This window comes from Mytilus galloprovincialis, chromosome 13 (assembly GCF_965363235.1).
Source record: "Mytilus galloprovincialis chromosome 13, xbMytGall1.hap1.1, whole genome shotgun sequence".
In the NCBI taxonomy this organism is placed as follows: domain Eukaryota; kingdom Metazoa; phylum Mollusca; class Bivalvia; order Mytilida; family Mytilidae; genus Mytilus; species Mytilus galloprovincialis.
The window spans coordinates 47850889-47873381 of record NC_134850.1 but is presented as its reverse complement, the minus strand read 5'-3'; the positions used below and the strand labels follow the sequence as shown (position 1 = coordinate 47873381).

At 32.1% G+C, this 22493-nt stretch overlaps 1 protein-coding gene across 1 annotated transcript in view; it reads left to right on the top strand.

The window, feature by feature from the left end:
- Nucleotides 1-905: 905 nt before the first annotated feature.
- Nucleotides 906-22493, top strand: part of LOC143056998 (alpha-1B adrenergic receptor-like) — a 29974-nt gene continuing 8386 nt past the window's right edge. Inside the window, exon 1 of the mRNA XM_076230224.1 lies at nt 906-1370. Within this exon, the coding sequence (XP_076086339.1) occupies nt 1001-1370 (370 nt within the window). The 5' untranslated portion in view covers nt 906-1000. The remainder of the gene's footprint in view (nt 1371-22493) is intronic.

The following is a 22493-nucleotide window of genomic DNA, read 5'->3' as shown; positions in this document are numbered from 1 at the left end:
ATATCAAAGTTGTTTTTATCAGTATTAAGCATATCATGATACCACATATCTATAGTATATTTGGTATCAATCTCGGGTTATGATATAAGTTAATTAATATATCTATATTTTCTTCATGTACTATGTTCATTGATAAGAATATGCTACCTAAATGTATGCATCGTCTTATTCAGCTCAATTACCAGCACTTTTATGCTAACATGAATTGTCGTTGATATAGTAACAGTTATAAATAAACTGCTTACAAACCGTTGATTTTTTTTTACAAATACATAATGGTTACTACCCCTACAAAAGATTACCATATGATAACTGAATTTGGCATAAACTTTCGGAATAACGGGTCCTCAACGCTCTCCAGCTTCGTACATTATTTGGACTCTTTAACTTTTAGTGATGCGTCTTTGTAGACTTAACTCTAATCTGACTTACACTATAATGATAATGTTATCTTTGAAAAATTTATTTATGCTGAATTGGCAATGTTTATAATTCAAACGTATGCAATTATACTAAAAGACAATGGTAATGTCTATATATACACTGTAAATGAAAGCAGTCTTTTTCATTGTCGGGCTTTAACTGTCCTCAGCTGATTTCGGACGACAAAAACCCATATTTTACAATTTTCATATTTGCATATTTTCAAGCCCCTTACATATATATAAAAATCTCCGCTTGAATGTAAAATGGCAAGTTAATTGCTCATAATCACGTTTAAGATGCTTTCACTTTATATCATGACATCGAAAATAGATGATTCGAATATCGACTAATAGCTAATGCAACGTCATTTAGACCTCCCTTTCACTGAATTAATTGTTTCCGCAAGGACATTTCCCTACCAGTCAATAATTAATTTTACAGTAAGCTGGTTGATAAAGTATTTTAAAGAATTTTTAACAAATAATTTCACTTCACCGTAATATAAAAGTGAAATGTGGGAATTAAATAGTTTTCAAATCAGGACATAAAGTTATAAATATTTGTATAAATACAAATGTATTTCGAGGGAATCTTTTTGACTATAGTATGTGTAAGCGCACTAATAGGTAACATATGCATGTGGATAATAATTTGCAAAGCAAATGATTTACGGACAGTAACAAATGCCTTCATACTGGGACTTACAACCGCTGACCTCTTAGTTGCCGCAGGAAACATGCCCATTACAATACTCACAATATTTTTTGGCGAATGGTCACTCTCAGACAACGGTTGTATTGTATTTGGGTATTCAAATATGTTAACATTAGTACTGAGCGTCATGTCATTGTGTAATATAAGTATAAACAGATACATAATGGTGTGCAAACCTTTCTACTTCAAAACAGTATATACAAAACGGAACGCTGTAATCATGATATGTAGTAAGTATGGTTTATTTTTAGTGTTTTATTCTACTCATCTCTTTTTTTAAACAACTTTTAGTTGATATGCTTTGGATTCTGTAAATGTAGTATACTTTTTATTTATTTAAAATATTGTCACAGACTCTTATCAATATGACCATTATGATTAAATTGTCTACAAGAGAAAAACGCCTTTCATATACATCTTTAAGTTGCTTTATTTATTGTTCATTAAACTGTACTGTACTAGCATATGACAATTTCAACTAAATGGTCTTCTTACAACTTATCTACATCAATTACATGAAAGTGAAAGTTCCGTTTAAGGCCATTTGGAAATATTCAACTACGCAGGACGTCAGGAAATGTCAATTCAAATATAAAAAAAACTGTTAAAATTTACAAAACCAGCTCGTATAAACTTAACAGGAATTAAAACGTAAAAGGTTGACATTGTTTTAGCCTATACCAACACAAATCATATATAGTTTTGCCTACATCTGCTATTATAGTAAGTTTTAGTTGCTAGTATCGTCATGTAATGGTGTGTAAAATGGCACAAGTATATATTTCATATACAATTCAACCTGTTAAAGTTTACAAATTAAACTGTGGTATACACTTTCAAGGAACTAACACAAACGAGTATACATTGTATTTAGACTATGCAAGCATAGCCACATACAAATTATTTAAAAATAGATAAAAATCATTAACAAGCAAGCAAATCAAGGGAAAACAATAACATTTAAGCTAAGATCATGGGCAAAACATCTAAAATAATGTAAATAAACACACTCAACGCACTTTAATGTTCGGTGTGTTATATATAGATTAAATTCGAACAATGAACTTAATTTAAGGACTTAAGGTGTATTTCAAACTTTTTTATATATATTATTTACTTGTGCAGATACATACTTGATTGAATATATTTTGTCAGAAATAAATATTTTTGTCGACTTAATAGATATTTGTAAACGTTTTATTTTATTATCAGTGTTTCACTTTTAAAAGTATAAATGATTATAAAATCAGATCATGTAATTATTTTCAATTTTGTTCGCTAATATATAAAAGAAGATCTGGTGTGATTGTCAATTAGACAATTCTTCACAAGAGACCAAATAACAGAAAATAAATAGACTTATCCTTTAAAAAATGATAAAACAAACAGGACAAAATCTGTAGAAAAAGAGAATTACGTTAACCATTCTTAAGAAAATTGCCATGTAATGCTTAATTAAAATAAGCAAAAATCATTGAAACGTGAATTGACTATGGCTATTTATATATTTTTATAAACATAAATGAAGAATTGAACTTGATATGAAAGATTACAAAACTGGCTCTTTTGTAGATAAAACTAGATAGCTGACATGGTTTAAATTAAACTTTTGAGTAAGGCCACGTATCAAATAATTTAAAAAAAATACAACAGTGTTTTGCCAAATGACCTGTTACATTGAAGGGTTAAACTTGCATTGATTCGTGTTCAGACCCTTAAACAGAAAATACAGGACTTAGGAGTAAACGTGCAGGGGACAGGCTAATCGGACACAAAGTCAATGCATAGAAAAAATACAAATGATCAATTGTCAAAGTTTTTATTCCTGTTCTCAATCTTGATAGTTGCTGGGGGACTTCAACAATAAAAGAATCATTAATACCGTAAAAAAAGGTAAAGATGGTCCATAGTGTAGACTTAGGCAGTACTACACTACTTAATGTATAATACTGCACCGTCACTGTCACTATATCTAAATCTAGTCATAAAAAAAATCACCAAAGTGCACAATACAAGACAAGAACAGACAGACAAATCCGGTATTAATGATTATAAGAATTAAAATTTTTACTTTATCCTACACATCGATCTTTTTATGTTGTCCCTAAAACCTAACTGTCTTAAATAACAATGAACCTATTTTTTTGTTTTGAAACCAGAATATTGTCGAAAAAAAAACAAGCTAAAAATTATTTATGTTTGAATGTAAGAAAGAATCCGGGAAACGCTCTGAATGCACGATTTTGTGTTATTTTTCTCAGAGCTGGCCCCCGGAACCCTGTCCAAAATTTTCACTATTCAAAGAGGCTAGTTACAGCCCTGCTCCTGGCTTGGGACAGGCACATACATAATGTAGTGGGGTTAATCATGTTTGTGATCGCTCAAACCTCTGATATACGATGACAATGAAAATTAGTTGAAAAAAACTTATCTCCTCAGATTGATACAAAGCAGAAAAACATTTAAAAAATACACAGACTTGATGTGACAAGGCATCTTGTCATGCTGAACAACAAAATATGCATTAAGTATAAACATGAAAGTACTCGCAGTTACTGGCAGATAGTTCATAGCCAAAAAGAACTCATACAAATGCATGTATCTGAAACTAAAATAGTTGGTTTTGTTAAGAAATGTGAAATATTCAAGCTTATGTTTAATCATAAAGAAAGGCATGAAATGTAATGTTTTTGTAACAACATGTAATATACGTGAAAATGGCAGATAGTTCATAGCCAAAAAGAACTCATACAAATGCATGTATCTGAAACTAAAATAGTTGGTTTTGTTAAGAAATGTGAAATATTCAAACTTATGTTTAATCATAAAGAAAGGCATGAAATGTAATGTTTTTGTAACAACATGTAATATACGTGAAAATTAGAGAACTTGCAGTATATCAAAATTTTGTAACCAAATATTTTGTCATGAAATGTTGTGTAAAAGGACACAAAATTAATATATTTAATAGAGAATGAAATCATGAAATGTCATGTTTCGCGAAATTTGAGAAATGTGAAAGATTCAAGCTAATTATGGTCAATCAAAAAGTAAGTCGTGATCGAACTATTATGTTTTCGGAACAACATGTACTCTATGTGAATAAAAAGAGTACTTAGAGTATTTGAACATTTTGTAATTAAATATTTTGTCATGAATAAGAACACGTCATAATATATTCATATAGGAATGAAGTCATGAAATGTCATCTTTCGCGAAATTTGAGAATTGCAAAACAGCCAAGCTAATGTTCAATCAAAAAAGAAAATCATGAAATATAAAGTTTTCGTAACAACTTGTACGCTATGTGACGTATCAAAGGACTTGCAGTTTATCAATATTTTGTCGTGAAATGTTATGAAAAAGGACACAAGCTAATATTCAATCAAGAATGACCTCACGAAATGTCAGGATTTCGTAAAAATTTGTACCTTATGTGGCTTATCAATGAACGTTCAATATATAAAAAATGTGAAATTGAAATGAATCACTTCTACTTAAGCTATACATTATAAATGCTTATATTTATATCATTGTTTTAAGCATACGTCAATATTAAACACGTCATACGTATTTATTTCAGAAGTATATAAAACTATATAGTTTCCAACTGAATATAGAAAATAAGATTACAATATTTTGAAATCCTTCAATAAACGAATTGCCTATTGTTAATGCTGAATGTGTAATTGGTTCACGAAAATGACAAATTTCTCTATTCCAAATGCCAAAATTTAATTCAATGTGAACATTTTATTCAACATCTGTATACAGAATATACGTTTAAAAAATACTACACAATCATTTAACATTCTTTAATATTAACAAAATGTAAATAATAATTCTTTGCAAACTACAAATAAACATGTGAGCAATTCATCCGGCATTGGTTCCTCTCTAAAATGGCACGTGTCGTCTATTTTAAGAGAAAAAGTGATGTAAAATTTAAACATACCATCATTTGATGATGGTGTAAAGGTAGATTAACGCACAAGAGGAAAATAATGACCCAAGACAAAGTATTAAAACTTGTGATTCAAATGTGCACTTTGTTACAAAATCAAAAAAAAAAAATAGTCATACATTAAGATAGTTTACATATACATTTGTGTAACAAAAGCAAATTGACTGAACTAATCAGGAGTTAGAATCGGTAAATTCCGACCAAAACGGATGTTTTAAACTGTCCCCGATCGGCAAACTTAGGGCCGGGCGATTTTTAGGTATGAGCACTCGTTGGTAATATTATCACATGTAGCTATAGGTCGGTCGGGTTTATAAAAGGTTTAACTTAGTGGAAAATTTATAGAAGCCGCGTGTCAAATGAAAAGAATGGATAATATGAAATGCATAAAGTATAATAAAATCAATTATCAAATATTACTGAACATATTGTCGTCTTGAAGAAAGTAATCATGTTATAAATAGTGTTTGTCTAAATAGAATTGCAAACGAAAAGTTGTTTCAAATAGTACTAATTTGCATTTAAAGGATTTGTTATATCATATCATATGTTGATTTATATGCAAGCCATTGCATCATGACATTAAAGATTCCTTCATGTACAAAGTGGCATCCACATTACTAGCCCATGTGGTACGAATGAAAGACATATAATTCATCTGAAAGCGAGGAATGTATCTGTACTGTGTTCATGTCTCGTATTGTTGTCCTGGTAGTGTTTTTTTTAACATTGCCATGAAAGAATGATTCCTGGCAAGCCATGTTCAACACAACAGTGTTTCGTAAAATTTCATGTATCAAGTCAGGAATATGGAAGTTGCTATTAAATAGTCCGTTTCTATATATGTTGGTGTTTGTTTTAGCAGTAGTTCAGTGTTTCTGTTGTTCCGTTGTTTTCCTCTTATAGTTGATGTGTATACCTGGGTTGTGGTCTTTGACCCGGATTTGGTTTTGCTGAATCGGTTTATGACTTTTGAACAGAGGTATACTACTGTTGTCTTTAGCTATTGTGAGGTTTCGACCAGGTTGTGTTTATTATAGCTGATATGCCCTAGATATCTATCTACTTAACATGTCTCTTATTTCTCATCACATTATGATTATCTATAAATGTTCTAGTTTTAAACAACAATAATATAGCCTCTATTCATCTATATATAAGTATGGATGTTCCCTTATCTTTTAAGGGGATAATATAGAGGCAATAATATTTCAAATGGGTTATACTTCACAATTTATGGAGTTACACCAAAAAAAAAAACACTACACTATATTTATACTTTTTACATAATTATGAACAGCAATAATAATAGAGCAATATCAATAAAGTTAAAATTGAGGACGCAAGAAAAAATAGAACAACTAAAAAGATAAACAAAAAATATATCAAGACAGCTATACAAATTATATATTTAGACAGATTGACCGATTTTACGGCCAAATAAAAAAAGACGAAAAGGCATACAAGTCAATTTTCAGAAACCCCATCCCCAACCCAACCCGTCCCATCTTCCACTAATATAGTAAATTGAATCTAACACACAATACATAAAACATCATTGTGAATGATATCATCATGATCATTCTCAAAATAAATAAAATCTTGTTTTGGATATGCATGTTTGCGGTACAATTGTATAAATGCTAATACAGCATAATACAAATCTGTCTGGGTAAATATTAGCTGTATTTAAAGTTTAGGAAGTTAACAGAAAATCAGAGTACTTATCAGTTTTACATAAGTTAAACAGATTTTAAACACAATCAAATATAACTTGTCTGAATATTACTAAAATTCAATATTTTAAACAAAACAAAGTAGTAACAAGTGTGGGAAAGGCAATAAATTTGAGTCAAACTAAATAACTTGATTCATTAGGGTCAGAATAATTGTTTCTATGTGAGGTTGAAAGTATATTTCTTCATCTAAAACTTTAGAACTTATAATGTTAATGTATTTAGGTGCGACGTTTCTTACAACTGTTTGTATTTGTGCCTTCATTGGCAATGTGTGCATTTGGATCATTATATTAAAGTCTTCTGAATTGCGAAGAATTACGTATGTGTTTTTACTTGGACTAACTACCGGAGATTTGTTGGTTACCACATTAAATATGCCAATCACTATATTAACAATACTTTCTGGAGAATGGATATTTTCGAAAAGAACATGTATTATATCTGCCTATTTCAACATGGTAACGTTGGTACTTAGTGTACTGTCTTTGTGTAACATAAGTATTAATCGCCTTATAATGGTGTGTTATCCGTTTTATTTTGCTCAAATCTACACGCCAAAAAATACAGCTATAATGATGTCTTGTAAGTACAATCTTATTACAATTATTGAAATAACCGTTATTTTACCTAAGTTTACAACAATGCGGTTTAATATGTATCTTCACAGTATATTTGATTCGACCGAGAAAATCTTTCCTCGATGGTGACAACAGTTAGATATATATCTTGAGAGTATTCTTTGTTCGGCAGAGGTAATGGCGATGAATTTAGCTGTCAACTTTTGTTTAACAGAGATAAACCTTCCATGATGGTGACAACTTTAGCTGTCCACAACTTTAGCTGTCCACCTTTGCTGTACAGAATTAAACTTTCCGCGATAGGGACGAATCCAGCTGTCCACCGTTGTTCGACAGAGATATAATTTTGGCATTGGTGACGAATTCAGCCGTCTATCTTTGTTCGACGGAGATACACTTTCCGCCATGGTGACGGTTCAGGTATCAAACCTTTGTTTAATAGGGATACATTTTCTGCGTTGGTGACGAATTTAGTTGTCCACATTTTTTGACAAAATAAACTTTCTGCGATGGGGACGAATTCAGCTTTCAACCTATGTTTAACAAATATAAACCTTCTGCGATGGTGATGAATTTAGCTGTCAACCTTTGTTTAACAGAGAGGAACCTTCTGCGATGGTGATAACTTAAGCTGTCCACCTTTGCTTTACAGAGATAAACTTTCCGTGAGGTTGACGAAGTTAGCTGTCTGCCGTTGTTCGACAGAGATAAAATTTTGGCACTGGTGACGAATTCAGCTGTCTGCTATCTTTGTTCGACGGAGATAAACTTTCCGCGATGGTGACAACTTTAGCTGTCCATCTTTGCTTAACAGACATAAACTTTCCGCGATGGTGAGAAATTAGGTGTCTGTCTTTGTTCAACAGGGGAACACGATGATGACGAATTCACCTGTCAACATTTGTTTATCAGAGATAAACTGTCTGCAATGGTGACGAATGTAGCTGTCCACCTTTGTTTAACAGAAATAAACTTTCCGCGATGGTGATGAATTAAGTGTCTATCTTTGTTCGACAGAGATAAAATGTCTTCGTTGGTGACGAATTTAGTTATCCAGATTTTTTCGACAGAGATAAACTTCCTGCGATGGTGACGAATTAAGCTTTCACCTTTGTTCGACAGAGATAATATTTTGGCATTAGTTACGAATTCAGCTGTCTATCTTTGTTCGACGGAGATACTATTTCCGCGATTATGACGACTCAGGTGTCTACCTTAAATGTTTGTTTGACAGAAATAAACTTTTCGCGATAGGGACGAATCCAGTCGTGACCTTTGTTCGACAGAGATGAACTGTCTGCGATGGTGACGAATTTAGCTGTCCACCTTTCTTTAACAGAGATAAACTTTCCGCGATGGTGATGAAGTTAGCTGTCCCCCGTTGTTTTCGACAGGGATAAAATTTTGACGTTGGTAACGTTTCAGGTGCCTTCCTTTGTTCGACAGAGATACACTTTCCACGATGATGACGAAATCAGCTGTCCACCGATGTTTGAGAGAGGTAAACTTTCCGCGATAGGGACGAATTCAGCTGTCCATTGTTGTTCAACAGAGATACAATTTTCGCGATGGTGACGGTTCAGGTGTCCACCTTTGTTTGCCAGATATAAACTGTTCGTAGTGGTACCTTTGTTTCACATAGATGTTTTTCTGCGTTGGTGACGAATTTAGTTATCCACATTTTTTCGACAGAGTTAAACTTTCCGCGATGGTGACGTATTCAGCTGTCCACCTTTGTTTAACAGGGATACATTTTCTCCGATTGTGACGAGTTTAGCTGTCCACCTTTGTTTGATAGAGATAAACCGTTTGCGATGGTGAAACATTCATCCGTTAACCACATTATCATATCAACTGAATGTTTCCTGCATTGAATTTACTGTCCATATTGTACAATATTTATCAATTATGGACTTTTGACGAGGTCAATACGTTATATATGGACCTGTTAAGATTATATTGACCGAGGGCGAAGTTTACCAGGTTCATATATAACGTAATGACTGAGTGGAAATCCTTATTTTTTATATTACATAATTATGTAAAGAATGTATTAGGGAAAGGACCTTCAATATTCTTTCGGTGTATTAGTTTGCAATAGTTTTAACATGTTATTGAAAATATCATTTGTTTTAAAAAAAACTTCATAGCTTGTTGCATTCGCATTGATTCTTGTATTTTTATCGTCTGCACTTAACATAAAATTCTTGAAATCTCCTGATAAACCTGCAAATTTTCTTTTATGATGGGGCGCGGTCTCTGTGGTTGTTATGTGTGACGTCATGGCGTCATCAATCTAAAAGTAACATTTTCATATTGACCACCAATATACGTACAAATAGAAGCATAGCATCAATATACGTAAAAATAGAAACAAGGCGGCAGAAACGTAAAATAACCTTTGAAACACGTGATCGTCATATTCAATGAAAACATTAAAATGCTACACCATTTGTAATAAATACCTTTATCTGGTCTATAGTCTTTCGTTAAATTATTTAATACCCAAAAAGGCGCAAGCCAGGGCCGACCGTGCAAGGGCTGTATAGCCAGTCAAGGTCGTTAAAAACTTCCATTTGTTGTAGTCTTTCGTTGTGTCTTGTTTGTCATGGAGACATATGATCTTTGTTTTGTCGTCAAAATATTAATAAGTCGATGCTGGCTGTAAGGTAGAAAAAATAAATAACAGTTAACAGACATCTATTAAAATATTTTGGAATTGTATATGGTTCCGTAAGTTTCATAAATATACATTTTTACTTAAATACCAGTTCAATAACTAGTTTAAGATCCTAAATTATATACTATGTCATACTAACTAATTGTCCTTTGCCATTTAATACGTAAACGTTGCAATCATTTATCAATCTTGAGAACAAATGTACTCTATTGTTCCGTATGTTTATTATATTTCTAGTTTTAATGAAAGATAATTCGAAAATCTAATTAACATTAATAATTCATTAAACCTGACAATTTGATATCGATGATATGGTGTAAACGTGATGTCTATCCGGGATTTAATTACATTTAATATGACCTTGCAATTTTATATAACTTAGACACTTTAAAATACAGAGTAAACAATTAATATTTTAATAATTCTACTATGTATTTACATTTGGGAGGAATTATATACAAAACTTATATTTTTGTCAATAGTTTACAATAGGAGAACTACTGTCATTGCATAGACAAGTAAACGAAAGGCGGAAGATACAAATGACACAAACTCAAATAAAATGACAACGTGCTGCTTTCTTACCTTTATTGATCTCTATCTATTCTAGTTTTTTAAAATTAAAATAATAAATAAATGCAAATATTAGGACACAGTTGTTCATTCTCCCATAAGTTAAAGTTTTCTTAATATGTTTCGTTGAAGTTTTTCGTAGGATAGTATACATTTGTTTTTACAAATAGCTCGTAAACGTTTAATCTGTCTTCAAAGAGGACTCTGAATTTCGTTCTAATTTTTGTTTAATGAAAACAAATGCTTAAGGAATTTCTGATATTTAATTTGTAAAAGATGCCATTTTGTGTCTCTTCCGTAAAAACATCTAATTATCCGATTAACTTTAAGCCTTATGTATCCCTTTAATTTAACCCAAGGTAGACTTGTTGACGTTTTCACAAATGGATTATTGAGTCACTGGTTTAAAAATGGCATCTACAATACACCCAGTAATGCAAAAACTGAACTTGTTATAGTGTTCTCCTCTGGTCTAATAGAGAGTGTGTTATGGAAAGTTTTGTTCATATAAAAAAGATGCATACCGAAAGTACAATGGAAAGTGAAATATTCTATAATAGAATGATTAAAGTTATGAAAGTTTTAAGTACATACGATACAGTTACAGGGGAGATTATGACGTTGTAAACGTAAAATTTTGTCGAGTGATTTTTATCATTAGCTTGAAAACGAGTACATGGACCCCTCTATTTTTTAAAAATCAACTTGATACAATATAAAGATTATCTATTCCAATTACTGAAGAAATCACTGATGAATATATATTTTCATAATTCGATCAATATACAGCACAAAAAGCCTTTTTTTATATAAAATTATCAAATTTTAATCTACATGTCCTTTAATAAAAGCGACTAGACCAGTTTTATCTGGTCTATTTGATCACTCTACCTATATTTGCAGGGGATTCACTTTTAGATCAGGTATTCTAGACGGTACTAATCTAAAACTCAATTTGAAGCTGAAATGATAATCACATATCATTCCCCCTGTAGTGTGGTACAATGCAAGACAACTTAAGGTTTTTATAGAATTGCTTCTAACATTCATGAAAACTTTCAACTATAAAAAATATGGTATTATAAAACATCTTAATCTCATGATTATTGTCATGACATTTATTTCATCACATATCTAAATTATGAGTTTCTGTCTAAATAAGTCAGATATTATCTAATAACATGTAATGATTTCTACAGAGTGTCACGAAGTTCGAGATTATCGAAGAGATAAGTTAAAAAAAAAACGATTATTGATCGGATACAACTGTAATGATTATTGTATACAAATTAAATTACAATAGTTTCTAATGGATAAAAAATGTAACTTTTTTATCCAGTTTCTATCTTTATATATCATGTAGTTTTCTTTTGAAAAACACTGCTGTTTCTAAATAGAATAACGCGTAGGAAGGCAATGAACAGAACGCTTTATCGAGTATAGTACGATATGTTTCCACTAAGCAGTTAAATTTTCCTATTTTATTAAATACAGGGCTTGCTACATATCATCATTTAAAACTTAGCAGTTGAGAGTTGATTTCTATCGTATTGCAGTAGATTATGTAGCTGACCCTGTCTCTCTCATCATCAACGGACGAGAAAAAGACAAACTTTATATTTCCCTTTGCAATGATATGTTGTGTCTTCATCAGACAATGTCGTTGCATTTTTGCACCTCTACCAAGTCAGGAGCTTCTGACAATTGTAAGTTTTTTTTCAATTTTAATCCATTTATATATTTCGAAGTTTAGTACATGTAAGACGTCCATTATAACTGATCGAGTGTACATTTTTGTGAAGAGGGCCCCCTAAAGCACGTCTCTAATGCGGGATTTTCTCAAAGTATTGGAGACCCATTGGTGGACTTTTTAATCGTGATGTTGTATCTTTTTTAGATTCCCCATTTCAATTCATAACTTTATATTTTCATGGCGTCTCAACAGAAAATAAATCTGGTTCGAATGAAAAAAAAGGAGTTACAAAAAAAAAAAGGAAATCCATTGTTACATGCAACAAATATAACTGCTAGAGGAGTATGGACTATATCACTGCATCAACACATATAATACGATATTTCTCTATTCGAGACAGTTAAACTTTTCTATTAAAAAATTATCACGAGGTAAAGGTAAAGGTTTTAGATATTTATTATAATTTAACTATCGAGGTCGGAAACATATCCTCTTGCATTAGATTTGGTACTGGAACCCTTTTCTCTGATTGTGTTTTATTTAGATAATCTGTAAACAAGGATATGCTCAATATGGAATGTAACAAAGGCAAATTGAAAATAGAGGCTCCAAAGAGCCTATGTCACTTACCTTGATTTATGTGCATATCAAACAAAGGACACAGATGAATTCATTACTTGTGTTGTGATGATAGTGATGTGTTTATAGATCTTTTTTAACTGAACATTCTGGCTGCTTATAATGAGCTTGGCCCAGTAGTTACAGTGGAAGATATTTGATAAAAAATTATGAAAATTGTCAAAAATTTACCATAAAGGACAATAACTTCTTAAGGGGTCAATTGAACATTTTGGTCATGTTGACTTATTTTCAGTCCTTACTTTGCTGTACGTTATTGCAGTTTATCTTTCTCTATAATAATATTGAAGATAATAACAAAAAACTGCATTTTCTTTAAATTACCAATTCAGGGGCAGCAACCCAACAACGAGTTGCCAGAATGGTCTGCAAATTTCAGGGCAGATAGACCTGGACCTAATGAACAATTTTATTCTCGCGAGATTTGCTCTAAATACTTTGGTGTTAGAGACGTGAGCCAAAAACTGAATTTTTTAACACAAAATACCCTAATGATGATTTTGGAAAACTTTGGTAAAATTTGTCTCAGTAGTTTCAGAGGAGTTTTTGAAAAAGATTACCAAAAAATACGAAAAGTTGTTTAAAACGACTATAAAGGGCAACATCTCATTAAGGGGCCAACTGACCATTTTGGTCTCGACAGTACTTAATTGTACTCGACTAAGACACGACTTTACTTAAGTAGTGTGATTCAGTACTTAATGATCTTTGTGTAGTCGGAATAAGTCACGACCAAGGCTTGACATGTCTCGACCTGTCTCGACTAGTCCCGACTCAGTCTCAACCAGTCTCGACTCCGTCTCCACCAGTCTCGTGCTGTCTCAACTAGTCTGGACCTTCAAATTTAGTCTTTACTGGTGTAAATCATCCCATTTAACTACACAGAATATAGATCTTACAAAATTCCAGTTTATTTGGTAGTTTGATTCATTGCTGTAAATTAAAAGAATTTGATTAATAGGTAAAAAAAAAGAAGATTAAATTCAGATAGACATCTTTAGTTGTTTTTTATAACTTTTTCATATCAACTTGGATTTTCATCAATTTATGCAGATGTCTTAGTTATATATCGATCTTACTGAATCCCATATCATTATGAAGTTTGGTGTATAGCTGCTGTCAAAGTTAAGAGTTAAATTAATCTTAGTAAAAAAAGCAAGGCTTTGCAATTTCGGACAAAATTCAGATAGTACACTTTAATTTTTTATATAACTTTTTCAAATCAATTTGGATTTTAATCGAACTATGTAGCTATCTTAGTAATATATTTATCTTACTGAATCCCAGGTCATAATGTAGTTTGGTGTAATGCTGTCAAATTAATAAATAAAAAAATCTAGGTAAAAAAAGCAAGGATTTTGGTCTTACATTTTACCCATATGTTCTATTTTTTTCCATGGCGGCTATCTTAATCGGTTGGCCGGGTCATCGGACATTTTTTTAAACTAGATACCCTAATGCTAATTGTGGCTAAGTTTGGTTGAATTCGGCAAAGTAGTTTCAGAGGAGAAGATATTTGTAAGAGTTAGCGACGACGGACGAAAGACGACGATGGACGCCATGTGATGAGAAAATCTCACTGGGGCCTTCGTTCAATTGCTCAATCTAAATCGACACGAATTCCCAGTTGTATTAAGTAAACAGATTTTATCCAGATACAACTGGCATATTGGTAATCAGTAAACATACACTGATACTATTGAGATTACATAACTATCATAAGAAAGCGAAGAATCATCAATGAATATAGATTGGAAATTCAAAATCCAATATCCGGTCAAATATTAAGTTTATCATAGATATATAAATTCTTCATAAAAAAAAGTTTCTGCTGTGAATTTAACATATAAAAGGAAAATAACAAAAACACCAAACGTCAAGGAAAATGTAAATTGTGAAGTCCCTTTTCAAATGGCAAAATTTTGAAGCTAAAAAACATCCAACAATTTAAAATTATGTTTCTGTCATATTCCCAACTTGGTACTTCGTACTTCGACTGTTTAGGGGTTTTATAACGTGTTTTTTCGAACGTCACTGATGAGTCTAATGAAGCCGACACGCGTTTCCGGCGTAAATACATGCATGGTATCGATGATGTGTTTCTTTACAACCACTGGGTCATTGCCACTGCTGGTACAGTTTTTGTTCCGTGTGTATCACCATCCAAGTAATCAGCACTTCTGTGTTGACATGAATTATTATAAACTTTGAAATATTTAGGCTTTCCTACCTAAGGAATTATTATAGATCACTGTACCTGTATTTTGTATATCTGATCCCAAAACCTTTAGGAATGTTTGGTCCTCAATGCTCTTCACTTTCGTACTTTATTTGTTTTCTTTGTTGAAATTTTGTTTTCGTTATTATTTGAATATAGCTAGTGATTGAAATTCAAACACAATGTTGACTGCTGTACCCTATCTTTTAAAAAAAACAAATATGTCAAGATAAAAAAAAACCAGAATGGCATAGGGACAAAGAACATATGCAAAAAAAAACAAGAATATTATACATAAAATGACCACAACACAATGAAACATTGGCAGATGCATAAGTACCCAGCTATGTCAGAAGTATATTACAAAAAATTGACTGAACAGTAAAGGTCAATAATTTAAAAAGGCAAATACAAGAACACTATAATACGTAATTAAGATGATAAATTAAACCAGTACGTACATGTAATCATTTTGGTAATGCATTTTTTGTCAATTTAAAAAATATTAACATGATTTTGGTAATGCATCTGTTATTAATTAAGAAAATCTATTTACTTTCCGAAACGACATTCTTGTTTATGTTTACGGAGTTAAGCTAATGGTATCCCCAAAGTAATTATCTAAAATTATTGTTATGCCATTAATATAACAAAATATGAGGTTGTCTCGAAGCATTTTGCCTATTTGTAAATTAAATGTTTCATTAGGTTAATGTGCTGATCATTTATCGTTATTGGAATTTTAAACATGTCAGGAGAATATGGATAATAAATCTGTACATGTGTGGCAATACCTGATTGTAAAACAAGCTAATAACATGCGTACATCTAGTTAAAGATAAAGCATAAGCACAAGAGATTCAACAATATAATTAAGCTGGACAATGATAATAGCTATGCATTATTTAATCAAATGTGCAATATACGGTACATCTGACCTTCTAGTAATAGTATTTCACTGATAGATGATAACGTGAACTTACGCATCAACACTGGGAGATTAGAATAAGACGATGATACTATCCTGATAGATGAAAATCGCTTGGTTTTGTATACCTTTAGTACAAATTCATAGTCTTATTAAAGCACCAACAATTTTAAAGTTTAAAAACAAGCATTTTGTCAAGAAGGTTCTATCTAATATGATATTATTGTTCCAGCTAATAAGGTTCTAACAATTTGACATCATCCCGGTATATATTTTATTTATCTGTTTGGTGATAGTCTGACAATGGCAGAATAATATTCTTTACACTATGAAAGAAGGATGTTCTTGAAAATACTACGTCTAGCTCTATTCATTTACATTTTCTTCAATGACGCAGATAGTTAGCTCCGATCTCACCATAGTTTGTTCGGTTTTCATTTGAATGCAAAAACTCCTGCTCCGATAAGTGAATCTAAATATTTTTTTGATAATAAAAAAAATACATCATTAAGTGTGCCAAAAAATATGAAAACATGACGTTCGTGACGTCACATACCAAACAATGACGTCATTCATTAAATGCGTCACGCCCGGATGACCGTTCTATTGGAACTATTTTGAGGAAAATTTTACATTTTACATAAATAAAAACTGACTTTATGTAAAAAAAAAAACAAAGGGTATGCGATGAAGGGTGCGCATCAAAGTTGCGCGATATGGATTAAACAGCAGGCTATTTATCAAATATGCAAAACTACTGTATTTACTACTAAACATATGACAAAAAGCAATTACACCTAAACGATATCTCTATTCAACAATTATAAACTCCTCAAATCTAAGTTACCATACTATTATGATGTTTTACTTGAATAAAGCACAAAACTTCATCCTCTTCTCGTGTTTTATAAATATAAAAGTTGGTTTGCTTCTTAAAACTGTTATTTTCCTTTACAATGACTTCCTTCACTTAGCACATTCGTTGTCATAGAAACAACCGGTTGTACTCAGCCCACAAACACATATCACCACAAACATTCTACAGTCGTCATGGCAAAATCGATTATTTAAAAGTAAGTATTATGTTATTTCCCCTAGTACGTTCTTTCTTAATTTTGGGGGGTAATTTGATTATTGCCAAATCTTGTACTTTTATCTACTTTTATCAATTAGAAATGACTAGTATAAGTATCAGATAGAATTATCTTTTTCAGTCCGAATTCTCTACATGTACTATTCCCGGGTCTTTAAGCGAGATGAAAAGCTTAAACTCTTGTCCATAGTGTCTAATGTTCATATTTGAACCTGCCCTGTTTCTTAATGTCATTTATTTACAAAACACAATAACTGTCCTCTGGGTACATGTAACAGATATAAATTTATACTTGAATTTGATCATTATCTCTCTTATCTTTGGTAATTACGATAATTATAATTAATTTCTTCGTAGTTTTATTTCTTTTTACCGAGCATATTTGTGTCGCAAGTATTTTACTAAGTATAAATATCAATTATATGGTTATTTTTATAAATTTCCTGTAACAAAACTTTAAACTTTTCGAAAAACTGAAAATTTTCTTATCCCAGGAATAGATTACCTTAGCCGTATTTGGTATAACGTTTTGGTTTTGTGGGTTCTCAATGCTCTTCAACTTTTACTTGTTTGGCTTTATAATGTTTTTGATCTGAGCGTCACTGATGAGTCTTATATAGACAAAACGCGCGTCTGGCGTATTAAATTATAATCCTGGTACCTTTGATAACAATTTACAAGTGATACAATATTGTTTGTTTCATCAGGATAAGCTCTGATTGTCTCAGCATTACTTATTAAAATGAGCGTATACAATGTTGAAATTGAATATCTTTATTTCAAAGCTAACGCTTTACAATATCCTTTGAGGTCGATGTTGCATTTAAATAGTCATTATCAAATAATTGATTAACTGTGTCTATTTCGACATTAACATTCGTTAAATGTCTATTATATCCTTGTTAAAAGGTTAAACGCATGGTAATTGTATATATAACGTTCTAAAATAGAGCAATTTCCGATTATTACATGTTGGATAATTTTAAAATCAATGTGAACAATACAAGTCTATTTGTAATGATGAAAGGTATTACATTACGTAAGTCTAGGAATGATCAGTTAAATCCAATTTCTATCAGAGTATTTGATTTTAAAAATATCGTCAATATGAACTAAACAATTACAAGACGAGTGCAAATTAGGGTATTCACATAACTTCGAATTCGCGTCTGTCTTCCACCGTCGTCCGTACACTTTTATAAGATCTTCGCCTCTGCACTTACCGGGCCAATTGGTATAATTTAGATTATTCATCCTATACCAAACAACATGACCCACGTGTCCGAAATGAAGAACATTAGGATCAAATACAAGTGCTACTAATTTCTAAAAAAAAAAAGTGCGGCAATAAGTATTCGTCATTTTAGGTTTTTCGCTATATATTTCATATAAAACTAAATTTTCTAAAAAAAAAAAAAATGAGGGTAATTTTTGGTTTGATTTGAAGCAACTTGATACCAATAGAAGAAGAAATGTCACAGGTTTATTTGTTTATTTGTTTGTATTTTTGTTGTAGAATGTTGAAAACCACATAATGTACATTTAAACTTAAATTGTCGGACGACTCATTATAGGAGTTATTGCATCTAAATGAGGATTAAAAAAAAATGTATGCTTGTCTTTTATCTCGAAACTATAAAAGAGAGGCGAGAGATATTAGAGAGACGCCACCCATGCAAGGGCTGTATAGCTAGTCAATGCCCATCATCTTGACTCTTGACATTGAAGTGAGGTATAAAAAAGAAGATGTGGTATGATTGCCAATGAGACAACTCTTTGCAAGAGACCAAGTGACACAATGAACAAAATCCACACTGCATCGTCAGCGATTAAAGGCTCTGACATTACAAATGTAGAACAATTCAAACGAGAAAACTATGTGCATAGTCTTAACCTAAAACATTCAACAGAAGAAGAAAATAATGACTGTTTGTGCTTATTTTGCTTTCCCAAATACAATATTCTGGACGAGTTTAAGCTTGACCTTGATATATTATAGACATTCTTATTGAAGAATACTCTATGCTTTATAGGTGTTGGGGGAGTGGGTGCTGTCTCATATATTCAACGTAAACTCTGCATCTCCTTTTGTTGATTTTAATGGTGGTTTTGATGTCACAATTGTCGTAAACATTTATATAACATGCAACATTATAATAGACTGTAATGTGTTTGAATGGTTTTACATTACTAATTTGTGTTACCCTTTATAGCTTGCTGTTCGGTGTGAGCCAAGGCTCTGTGTTGAATGCCGTACCTTGACCTATTATGGTTTACTTTTATAAATTGTTATTTGAATGTAGAGTTGTCTCATTGGAACTTATACCACATCTTCCTATATCTATGTAAACATTCTTTATCTTCAACGTGCAGAAAGTGTGTGCGTATTGTGTGATGATAGAAATTGCATAAAAATTGAGTTTCCGCTCGAAAAAACAGTCACATCATATGTAATAACCTGTTGTCATGATATTGTAATTATTGTATTTATTTATGTTGGCCTGATTTGTTTTGTGTGGCCTGATAGTTGTTTACAGAATAATCTTAGAACTGTGCAGTTTAGAAATCACTGGAACAATTACAGAATGATTGGAACTTTCCAGAATGATCCTAATAAAAGATGCGCTATATAAACTTCTACATTTTACTAGAAACTTCTGTTGTAACTTTCTTGGATGTTCCATTATAGACTGTTCTAGAATCTTCCATGACAACTATATATATATATACAGACACTAAAGTTAAACTCTCACTCTTGGACTTAGACTTAGACATCGATAGACATTAGTATTCACCGCATTTGGATTGACACTTTAATTCTACAAACAACATCATACTGGATTTTGACCTTTGTAGTGAACGTAATATTCAGATTGGATTCCGATAAGATTTCCGGATACAGATAAAGATAAAAGATTTGACTCATATTTTGACAGTTAAGTTAACAGTAATATTTGTGTAATACTTCTTGTAAACATTTGTATAATAAATCTTGTTAATTTTTATAATTGATTTGTGTCTTTTGTTGGCTACAATTTAAAGGTGATTTCGGCCGTAACAGAAATTGGGGGCTCGTCCGGGATAACGAAAATATCTTATTCAAAATTTATTCAGTATTTTATTATAACTAGCCAACAAAATTCTACAAAATGGCATTTGATGCCGGTAAAATTTGAAAACGCCAGACCTAGAGAGTTTTGATAATTTAAAGAAAGACGAATTAGTGTTGCTCGCTAAACATCTGAAATTAGTTTTTAAAGTATTTATGAGAAAACAAATTATAAAAAATTTGGTTATAGACAAATTAGTTGACGCAGAAATTTTAGGTGAAGAGGCTCTTGAACTTAAGGTCGAAAATGTTGATGCCTTTAAATTAAAACAGCTTGAATTAGAACATGAATTTAAATTAAAACAAGCAGAACTGGAAATGAAGGAAAGATTAGAAATGGAAAAAGAAGAAAAAGAAGATGAATTTAAACTAAAAGAACTGGAAATGAAGGAAAGGTTGGAGATGGAGAAAAAACAAGATGAACTTAAATTAAAACAGGCAGAACTTGAAATGAGGGAAAGGCTAGAGATGGAGAAAATAAAAACTGAAATGGTAAAAGAAGAAAGCAACACTAAAGTCCAGTCGAAATCAGAAGATTTTGATGCAGCAAAAATATACGTTTGATTCCCAAATTTTGTGAAAAAACAGTCGATAAATATTTTCCACAGTTTTAGAAAATTGCTAATAATTTGAAATGGCCAATGCCGTATTGGACTACGATGCTACAAAGTGTTTTAAAGGGTAAGGCCGCTGAAATATACTCCGCACATCCATCAGAAAAAAGTTCTGATTATGACATGGTAAAACAGGAAGTTTTAAAAGCTTATGAGCTAGTACCAGAAGCATATAGACAGAAATTTAGATCTTATAAAAAGTTTGATTCGCAAACCTATGTGGAATTTGCTCGGGAAAAAGAAGATCTATTTGATAAATGGCTTACTTCAAAGAAAACAGATAGCAATTTTGATAACCTAAGACAATTGATGTTATTAGATGAGTTCAAACAATGTGTTCATTTAGACTTAAAAACACATTTAGACGACAAACCTGTTGGGACAATACATGATGCAGCTGTAATTTCAGATAATTATACCCTTTCACATAAAAGAAGTTTCAAGGGTCAAAATGTTAATACTTCCAGTGGAAATTACAAAAATCAAAGTACTGAGCGTACTGATAGTAAGCCTGTTGCACATAATAAGAGTCAGTCCAGTTATAATATGCTTAGTCCAAAATTTGATACTTTTGAGAAGAAGTCACTGATTTGTGCTTATTGTAAGAAAAACGGTCACCTGATGGCTGATTGTTTTAGACTCCAGAAGAAGAATGAACGAGATAATAAGCCGAAGTCCAGTGCTTGTACGACACCTTATATTACCAGTACGTTGGAATGTCCTGCGAGTCAGGCTTTTAAGTCCAGTTTTTGTGATTACATGGAGGAATATAAACCCTTTATGTCTGATGGGTTTGTTTCTATTGTTGATGATACCACTCTTCAGCCTATTAAGATTTTACGGGACACTGGAGCTTCTCAGTCTTTATTGTTAGAAGGTGTGTTGCCTTTGTCCGAGAAGACTTCTGTTGGTGCCTCCGTTTTGTTACAAGGTGTAGAGTTAGGTTGTATAGATGTTCCTCTCCATCGTATTTATCTGAAGTCAGATTTGATAACTGGACCAGTTGTTGTGGGTGTTCGTCCTAATCTCCCTGTTGAGGGTGTTACATTATTGCTAGGAAATGATCTAGCTAGGAACAAAGTGGTTGCTGAACCAATTGTTACCAGTGAACCAGTGGTGGATGTTAAATCACCTGAAGATGATGCTGAATTGTATCCAGCTTGTGTTGTTACTAGGGCAATGGCTAGAAAACAGCAAGAAGAGAATTTGCAAGAAGACCAGTTTGATTACACGGACCTTTCTGACACTTTCCTAGCTGACATTGAAGGTCCTGGTAGCTCAGAAAAGGCCATAATAAGACCACCTAGTGGTAACAAGAATGTTATTATGCCATGGCCAGACGTAAACAGCCATTCATTAGACCGAAAGAATTTATTCGAAGAACAACATAAAGACCCTGAGGTTCTTCAGCTAAACCAGCGGGCTCAACCACAGGAGGAAGCAGACAAAGTGGCCGAATGCTATTACCATCAGGAAGGCAATTTAATGAGAAAGTGGAGGCCTCCTGATGCTACCCTAGAGGAAG